The 10,000-nt window shown below is 47.6% G+C and overlaps 1 protein-coding gene across 3 annotated transcripts in view; it reads right to left on the bottom strand.

Annotated features, from left to right (window-relative positions):
* LOC311327072 (LIM/homeobox protein LMX-1.2-like) overlaps nucleotides 1-10,000 on the bottom strand; it is a gene marked incomplete at both ends in the record, with an annotated part of 32,336 nt that overhangs the window by 3,319 nt on the left and 19,017 nt on the right. For all 3 annotated transcript variants that reach the window (XM_084460090.1, XM_084460091.1, XM_084460092.1), the window contains 4 exons: nucleotides 218-284; nucleotides 463-540; nucleotides 1,720-1,898; nucleotides 3,145-3,377. In XM_084460090.1, the coding sequence (XP_084316216.1) occupies nucleotides 218-284; nucleotides 463-540; nucleotides 1,720-1,898; nucleotides 3,145-3,377 (557 nt within the window). The remainder of the gene's footprint in view (nucleotides 1-217; nucleotides 285-462; nucleotides 541-1,719; nucleotides 1,899-3,144; nucleotides 3,378-10,000) is intronic.

The following is a 10,000-nucleotide window of genomic DNA, read 5'->3' as shown; positions in this document are numbered from 1 at the left end:
CCATCTCCCCCTGTCTCTCTCCTCCCAAACGTACAGGCATCAAACACACACACTCATCAAACACACACACTCATCAAACACACACACTCATCAAACACACAAACTCATCAACACACACACTCATCAAACACGCACGGGCACAAGCACGCACACGCATGCTAATACACATATGCACACATGCACAAAAACACACACACACACACACACACATGCGTACCTTGGCCTAGCCGCTGGGAGTTCTGCTGCTCCTGCTGCTGTTGCTGTCTTCGGGCTAGCTTCTTCATCTGCAAACACGACAACTCAAGTTACACAAACCGTTACAACACGCCCTGTCAACAGTCGAGTACCCTCGGAGGAAATAACCCCAAAAAACAAACAATGTCCAACCGCAGGAAGTAAATATTGGGTTAAATCGTGTCCGGTGTAAGGGCTAGTTTGTAGGTGAAGGTTCAGGTGGCTCACCTTGGCTCTCTGGTTCTGGAACCAGACTTGGACGACGCGGACGCTCAGACCCGTCTCCGCCGCCAACGTCTCCCTCACCTGGAGATCAAGATCCACTCGTTAGACACCTCTGATCAAACGCATCATATGAGCCATGACCTCTGATCAAACACATCATATGAGCCGTGACCTCTGATCAAACACATCATATGAGCCATGACCTCTGATCAAACGCATCATATGAGCCATGACCTCTGATCAAACACATCATATGAGCCATGACCTCTGATCAAACACATCATATGAGCCATGATCTCTGATCAAACGCATCATATGAGCCATGACCTCTGATCAAACACATCATATGAGCCATGACCTCTGATCAAACACATCATATGAGCCATGATCTCTGATCAAACGCATCATATGAGCCATGACCTCTGATCAAACACATCATATGAGCCATGACCTCTGATCAAACACATCATATGAGCCATGACCTCTGATCAAACACATCATATGAGCCGTGACCTCTGATCAAACACATCATATGAGCCATGACCTCTGATCAAACACATCATATGAGCCATGACCTCTGATCAAACACATCATATGAGCCATGACCTCTGATCAAACACATCATATGAGCCATGACCTCTGTTGTTAAGGATAGACACTGTAGATGTTGTTAAGGTTAGACATTGTAGAAGTTGTCAAGGTTAGACACTGTAGATGTTGTTACTGAGACTCAGGATAAGTTAAGGTCAGTCATGGTACATGTAGATGTTGTTAGACTAAGACTCCCAGGGGAAGTTAAGGTTTGTAGAAGATTTTTTAACTGATCTAGTCAAAAAGGATTTGCCAAGATTCGCTCAAAGAGGTTAAGTCTGGTTTATTGAGAAGCGCAAGGACTTCAGGACAACGCATGTGAGTGGTCTATCCAGCAGAAGTGCCGCAGTCTGGTCTTGCACGGCCTTATATTCAAGCAATACACAGGTATGACGCTTCCAGGGATGTGATTGGCTAACCCATTGTACGTCATATTAAATGGCAGGCGTCATCAACAGTGGTCGAGAATACAGACACGTGACATGAGAAAAGGCGGTAATTCTTGCAGGGACAAAGGGACAAAGGATGGTTATTCTGGACAACGTTTAGGTGTGTTGACCTCCTGGAGGTCATCCTGTCATAAATTAGATTAGCACAGCTATGTGAAAGGTTGAGGGAGGTGGTGAGGTGGTGAAACTACAATTTGTATGACAGGTTGAGGCTGCTCACCTTTCTGCAGGGTTTGGAGGAAACCTCAAATGAGGCCTTGAAGGCTCTTCTCTGCTGGGTGGTGAGGATGGTGCGAGGCCGCTTGGGTCTCCGCGGGTCCTTCCCGTCGTCGCTGCCCTTCCCCGCCCCGCCCGAACCCTTCTCTGGCTTCACGTCCAGGTCCTCGTCCTCGCTCTTCTCTGCAACGGCACCAGAATCGACGGCGATATTATTTTTATTATTTGAAATGAGTAAATAGCTGTTAATAAGTTTTCAACGTTTCCTACTGTCGCAAAAGTGACAGTCAAGGGAGATTTCGTGCTTAGCAGCTTGAGAAAGGTACGACTCTCTCTGGGCACTTTTCATCATTGTCATTAGTGAGATTAAAACTAAGTTCTTCTCTTCCATCATCATTGTGGGCCACATTGTATTGAAGTCTCTTATGTGACCTCATCCACATCTCTCAAAACGATGATTACCCTACAGAGAAGGTTGCTACTGAGCCAAATGGGAAATAATACCAAAATGAGAAAGCGTTTATGTACAGTAATCTTCATTGAGGAGCATGGCTGAACCTCTATGGAGTTGGGTGCTGTTTGAAGTATAACCCTCTTAAGTGAATGGGTTTTAGGAGGTGGTTGCGAGCTCCAGCAGATACATAGAGTCTCAACCGCCTCCCACTTCTTTGAAGCATGTGGAACCACTTTGTGTACCGGTTACCTGCTGTTAACTTGTTAATTACTGAAGAGAATCCGTTACCCAGAAGCCTTCGTCGAATGGAACGTCGTCTGATATTTCTGTGGCTTACACCTCACCATACAACTTCTACCAATTGTGTATTTGATATAAATCATATGAGTATTTGACTGATTATGAATAATATATGACTGTTAAATGAAGGTCCTTGCTTCTAACGATCCCTACAGGTGTAGCCCTGTAGAAAATATCACTGTTTAAAGTTGGGATGGATAACGTTTATAGACGCCCACACACACACACACACACACACACCAGAAATGTAACAGTGGAATCTAAACCAGATGGCCCTAACCATACTGGTTTGGCACACTGCCTCATTACCTAAATAGGGAAAACTAGAAAGAGAGAGATAGTTGAAGCGGAGACATATGTCCGTGTCACAAGACACAGCGCTACTGCTGCTCTTACTAAAACAACCATTTTCAGTAATCCTTTCCCGAGGGGAAGCTACCGAAAGTATTTTCACACCCACGGCATGCCGTGTATAAATGTCGCTACTGTAGTTCCATTAGGAATGTTAGTCTTTAAATAGAATAATATGCCAAACAGACCCCAGACCAGCGCCTGACCACATGACAGATACTTTTCTCCATCTGCAACTGCTATAGGTGAGGGGGCGATATATAAAAGCAACCCTCGACAGTTAGCGTTAGCATGCCAAATTAGCATTAGCATTGGCCGTGGTACCTGAGTCCGAGTTCTCAGGGCTGACCGAGCTGAGCAGCTCCTTCTCCCTCTCGTAGTCGCCCTTGCAGAGCAGCTGGCCCTCCTTCAGCACGAACTCGTCGCCCTTGCACAGCTGGCGCTCGCACATGCAGCAGCAGAAGCAGCCCAGGTGGTAGACGCTCTCCAGGGCGCGCATCACGAACTCGGTGGGCGCGATCTTCTCCAGGCAGCCGCTGCACTTGGTGGCGAACAGCCTGTGGAAGACAGAGGAGAGAGAGAGTGGTGGTGAGAAGAGAGAAGGTCAGAGGTTACGCGTTTCTACATCCTTCCTGAGGAGGACGCTGGTCATGATGCGTGGTCAGAGCAGTCATGTGACAGGTTTCTTTCCCGCCGATTGTCGGGCTGATGTGCTTGATTCGGTTGAGCCACCTGTATGGCCGCCATCTACCACTGAACAAACCAGACTGACGTCTTATTGTGTTACTTTAATATCTTTGATCAATAATAAAGAAGGGTCCGCACTCAAAACTATGTTTATGCTCTTTTAATTCATGATGGTGGACAGACCTGACGGACGCGTTTCGGCTCTGCCTTCTTCAGTGTTTATTTCCGGTTACTTTAATATCTAAAATGTCAAATTAAGTTCATCATCATCCCTGTTGCATTCGATATGTATGAGCGAGAGAGGGTCTCTGGCTCCGCCCCCCTCAGGGCCCGCCGCGCTCGGGCTACCGAAGCTGGCTAACCACCGCCGCGACCCCCCGTCGCCTTTTTTGAGGACCGCTCAGCTGTGAAAGCGCCGCCGCTAGGTCCCGCCACGCTCCGCCGGAGCCCGATTGTGGGCGGCCAGTGGTGGGGAAACGAGGAGGCCTCCGGGGAGAGGGGTGGGGTTAGCGGAGCTGGTGTTAAATGATCTGAGATGGCCAATTTGCATTGCAACAAGGGCGAACGGCCCCGATGGGTGGGCAACATACCACAGCCCCCCCCCCCCCCCCCGTTTTTTGTGCGCCATATTTTTGTTTGTTCTTAAGCCTTTGATGTCCGGAAGAATTAGCAGTCGCAGGAGCGTGCAGGTCTTTGTGGTTCACGGAAGAAGTGATGACTCATAGAACGTTCATCGGCCAATCAGATCACGACGTTGAGTGAGAAATACCAAAAAGACATTTCAGAGCCTGATCACTTTTGGGCACTAATGTAAAAAAAAAGTCACATTTCTGCTACAATATACCCACTTCTTTAGTCAGAGTATACCCACTTCTTTAATCAGAGTATACCCACTTCTTCAGTCAGAGTATACCCACTTCTTTAATCAGAGTATACCCACTTCTTTAGTCAGAGTATACCCACTTCTTTAGTCAGAGTATACCCACTTCTTTAGTCAGAGTATACCCACTTCTTTAGTCAGAGTATACCCACTTCTTTAGTCAGAGTATACGCAGTTCTTTAAGGTAGGTTGTAACTCTTTGTGTAACTTGAGTTATCCTGTTAGCAGATGAATAAGCCCAAAGTAGAGAAAAGCAAAGCTGCACTACTCAGTGTGATTGTTGCCGGACGCCCCCCCTATCTGGTTGGTGTGTATCTGGTGCTCACATCTCTGTCAGTGCCGCGTCCACGCAGGCCGGGGCGGGGGGGGGGGGGGGGGGGGGAGCGAGCCGGCAGCCAAACGCTTCGGCAGCGCCGAGTCAACAGGCTGCGAGACGTTGATGAATCACGCAAATAAACAGCAGGTTGAAAGAGAGCCAGCGGAGCTTTTGGCGCGGTGATTACGGCACGCTGAGGCGATTGAGGATCGATAAGCACCAAGTGCCTCATGCGGTTCCTGTCGTACAAGATGGCCGACGTGTGGAAATTATGAGACACTCACAAAGGCGTCGTGTGGTTATCTGCACCAGAGCTCAGATCTTTCCTATTGTACCATATTGTTTGCTCAAAGCAAGCAAACGATCACACCAGACTCACAGCTGGTGATTTGGGAGTAATTGCCGTCGTCAGCAGCTGGCGTCGGGAAGAGCAAAATTTAAAGTGGGTTTAATGCAAAAAAAAAAGATTTCCTGCAAAACATTTCCTATAAAATACGAACCCATCATCACAGACTAGCAGACTCCCCTGGCTGTGCTTTCACCAGCGTTCTGCAGTACAGACACAGTAAGCGCTCCCTCGTCTTCACACAGACAATCAGGCTCGCGGTCTAATACCGAGTCCGCGGCGGCGCTAGCGCGAGCAGCCAGCACTCCCACAGGCAGCTGCAGTTCCAAGGCCGTAACGAGTCCCCGACCAATTACCATGCCTCATGAATATTACAGGCAGGTGCCCGGCGAGGCACATAGCAGGCTGCTGCAGAGGGGTGGACGCCCTGTGGTGTGTGTGTGTGTGTGTGTGTGTGCGTGTGTGTGCACGACTCTGCCTAGTGGCGGTTCCTGCTTATGATAATGACCGTTGAGACTTTTCTTTAATAACACTCTCAGCATCTGTAATATTTCTGCCGCCCCCCCCCTCCCCCCTCATCCAAATCACAGCACCCCGGGGTGTGAGAGAGGGAGGGAGAGAGCGAGGGAGGGAGGGAGAAAAAGAAAGAAGAGGATGGATGAGGAGAATGTGTAAGGAAGGCCGATCTCTCCGGAGGACATCTTCTCCTCTCCGTCTGTTCTCTCTCTCTATCATGTGGCTTTTCCAGCCATCTAAAACATGTCTGAACCAACCCGCTACCCACATGCATTTCTACTGACTCTGCACAACTCTACACTTCAATGTGGTTTAGTTGCACTGCATCACGGACACAGACACGTCTTTCCTGATCAGATGGGATAAGTAGATGAGGTTGATACTGATAAACTGCTAGACTACAGATAGTAAATTGTCTGTTTGGGAACCTTTAAATGTGTAGCTGAGTACCTCGGACTGGATTGAGGAACTAGCGCGCATTAGATATTGTAAGGACAAGTGATGACGAGAATTACAATGTACCTGTACTGGTTATATATGGCAAAATAAACGTGCTATTCTATTGTGCTGTCACAAGCAGGCCAAAGAGATATCACGTTCTTAGTCGCCCAAATCAAAGGGCGTTAGAGGGTGAAAGGTTAAGACTGCTGGTCTCTATACAGCTGGAGGAAGCGTCGCTGCTGCCCATCCGGATGGAAGAAAGTCTACTTTTCGGAGGCCTTTATTCTCCATCTTCTACCAAACTGGCTAATCTTGTCAGCTATTCTTCCCCCACTTCCTCTCTCTGTCACCTAGCATTATTCCGGGGCCTGTAATTCCCGCTTGTTCCCGGAGGAATCTTCCTGTTCCTGCATTGTCCCAAACTTTAATCCAGACTTTTCCTTCAGGCTCAGGGGCCCCCCTGACCCCTGTGATTCTCCGGTTATTCTTCTGGTTAAGAGTATCCACGCTTGACTCCCCCGCTATGGCAACCGCCGCCCCCCGGCACGCCGCCACGCCCTCCCGAAGGGCCGTGGAGTCGGGGTAACCCGCCCTGGAGCGCAGGGGCCCGGGAGGACGGGGAGGTTCGCTGGCGCGGCCAGGAGGAGTAAAGCCTTCTCCTCAGAGAAAGAAGGGGAGTGCCAGACCGGGCTCGCTGTGTGTGTGTGTGTGTGTGTGTGTGTGTGTGTGTGTGGTGTGTGTGTGTGTGTGTGCGTGTATCTGGGGGTTAAACCCACCTCTTCTCTCTGCATGGCCCCCTCACTCAGTCCCCTGCTGCTAGTCACAATCAAACGGGGTCGGGCGTCCAAAACAGAGGCCTTTGAATGACACAAGCACTGCATTGTGGGGGAACCTAATCCTACTTTAATACCTTTCCAAGTTTGGCCTCTGAAGGAATCGCTCTCTTTCTGGGGAGGAGAAACCCCAGCTTGTCGCTGGTGTGGGTCTCTCTCAGGCTCACTGCTTCACACTCGCATATTTATTTTGTCACACGCAAAACGTACAGCGCACAATCGCAGTGAAATACGTCTGCGATGTGCTCAAATGTTACAGATAATTACAATACACATTATCAGCTGACCAAGCGGCTTGAAAGAGGCCCATGGTGAGATGAGCATGAAGAATTTATAAAGTATTTAAAATACTTTTTTTTTTTAAAGTATTTAATCCAAATAATATCAACTGAAAAAAGCATGAGTGTGCCCCTTTAAAATGGATTCGTTTTCCTACAGTTGCTGTGAACCTTTTTTTTTCCATATAACAATAAAAGTAGCACTCTGCAGAAGCAACTGTGTTCAAAAGCTCTTGGTGTCATCTAGTAAGTAAGTAAGTAAGTAAGTAAGTAAGTAAGTAAGTAAGTAGTAAGTAAGTAAGTAAGTGATATGTAAACAGAGACTCTGTCGAGCTGGTCTTAGACGTGACAAAGCAGGAGATATTTAAAAATGACCAAGACTCGAAAGTCACACACCGTGCGTATCCGTTGTATACTTTTACGTGTGTGTGTGTTTGTTTACGTTCAGGATACACGTCCTTATCCAACGACACACGGCTCTCTGGGTGTGAGAGGGGCCAGGCGCCCTGACCTCCCACCTTGCTAGGGGCCACCAGGAAGGCCCTGGGGACGCCTGACACGGTTGCAGCCTCAAATATTGATACAGGACCTCAGCCAGCGGCCTTTTCTCTCTGTGAAGAGGAATGGAGGGATCAACCGTGGGGAGACAGACAGACTTCCCCCTGAGAGAACTCTCTCTCTCTCTCTCTCTCTGGCTTTTCATCTCAACTTCTCCTCTCTCTCTCTGTCTGTCTCTCTCTCTGTCTCTCTCTCTCTCTCTCTGGCTTTTCATCTCAACTTCTCCTCTCTCTCTGTCTGTCTCTCTCTCTCTCTGTCTCTCTCTCAGTCTCTCTGTCTCTCTCTGTCTCTCTTTCTCTCAGTCTCTCTCTCTCTCTGTCTGTCTCTGTCTCTCTCTGTCTGTCTGTCTCTCTCTCTCTGTCTCTCTCTCTCTCTGTCTGTCTCTCTCTCTCTCTCTCTGTCTCTCTCTCTCTGTCTCTCTCTCTGTCTCTCTTTCTCTCAGTCTCTCTCTCTCTCTGTCTGTCTCTCTCTCTCTGTCTGTCTCTCTCTCTGTCTCTCTTTCTCTCAGTCTCTCTCTCTCTCTGTCTCTCTCTCTCTCTCTCTCTGTCTCTCTCTCTCTCTCTCTCTCTCTCTCTCTCTCTCTCTCTAGTTTACTTGCAGCCCTGTAGAAGAATGACTCGTTCAGAACTAGACATCGTTCTGTATACGTCTGGTAAATTAGGGGCTGCTGAGTCATGTTGTACTGCACCATCAGATGAATGGGTGACGCCTTTGAAGATATCAAATAGATTCTGAGAGAAATATTGTCATATTAGACTAGCAATGGCATGAGGCGTTCTGATGTAGGTTGTGGGAGGGACAAGTCTCGACAGGAATAGCAATGGGTTATGAGTGTAGTTATGAATGTTACTGTGTGAATGTAGCTATGAGTGTAGCCTAGTTATGAATGTTACTGTGAATGCAGTTATGAATGTAGTTATGAAAGTTACTGTGAATGTAGTTATGAGGGTAGCTTTGTTATGAATGTTACTGTGAATGTAGTTATGAGTGTAGTTATGAAAGTTACTGTGAATGTAGTTATGAGGGTAGCTTTGTTATGAATGTTACTGTGAATGTAGTTATGAGTGTAGTTATGAAAGTTACTGTGAATGTAGTTATAAGTGTAGTTATTAATGTTACTGTGAATGTAGTTATGAGTGTGTAGAGTGTCTGTTGGCTATAGTGCAGTTATGAATGTAGCTGGGTGAATGTAGTTATGTAAATCCGATGGAGGGACTAGCCCACTGGTATGATGTAGTAGGCCTACGTGATAAATAACACACTGGACTTTGATCCAGAACCCCTCCTCACGCTGCGGTACGGGAGAGAGAAAAGAACGAGTGATTATCCGGCTACTGTAGACAGGCCTGTGTATGATGGATAGGGCAATTTTAAAAAGTCCTCCACTCTGCTAAGACCATCTCCTGGCATTAGGAGAGGAAAGCGTTTCCAGTGTCCTCCGCTGACGCGAGCCCCAAAAACATTTGATAAGCAGATGTGTGCGCGCTCGAGCGACTGAGTGATTTTCGTGCAATTATTTTTTTTTAACCCCTTTTAAACTCTTTTTTTTCCAGTCGTTTGAATGGGGTCTTTGATGCTATAATGGACTCTCATGGGCTGCTGGAGGGTTGAGGCACTTTTTTTTTTTCCAACCGCTCCCTCCACTTCCACCTAACGAGCGAACATGTGCGCTACAAAGCGGAGCGGCGTGTCATTAAACGCGCTGCAGCTCCAGACGGAGATCGGCCGTCGGAGGGAGGCGGACTGGACGGACATGTTCTGGGTGGAAAACGCACTGCGGTCAGCAGCGGACAGGCTTTGACGAACGCGAGATGAGCAACAGATTTTTTTTCCGTCACCATCAAAAAACATTGTGCCTTATCAAAGAGCCCCTCAGATAAGCGACGTCCGTTTAGGTTTCGAGGCGACACGTTTAGCCGGTTAGCCGCGCGTAACGCGCATGTGCTCTCCGTGGTGAAGAGAGGCTGTTTTAGGGCTAGAACGATAATGCTTGAAATGAAAAAAACATTCTGTCCCATTTTGGTTCACATAATTGGTCATAGTGTTCACCTATTCAACGATGTATGCCAAACAAATTAAAAAATTCTACTTTTGTTGTAATCTTATATCAAATAATATAATTTCTTACTTCCTGGAAAACGGTAGGTCACGTGCAGTGACGACAACAGGTACCTTCGATTTTAGGCCAATAATCTCACGACATCCACCCGTCAATCAACGCTATCCTCCTATCGAATCTGTCTAAAGTTCTTAAAACCCGTCCACTTGTCAATGTTCCAATCAAATTCCTCTAAACGCATGTCCCACCCTCATAGCTTGTTTGCG

This window comes from Borostomias antarcticus (genome assembly GCF_949987555.1).
Source record: "Borostomias antarcticus genome assembly, chromosome: 30".
Classification (NCBI taxonomy): Eukaryota; Metazoa; Chordata; class Actinopteri; order Stomiiformes; family Stomiidae; genus Borostomias; species Borostomias antarcticus.
Note: the sequence above shows the minus strand (reverse complement) of the source record. Positions and strands in the feature narration are given on the sequence as shown.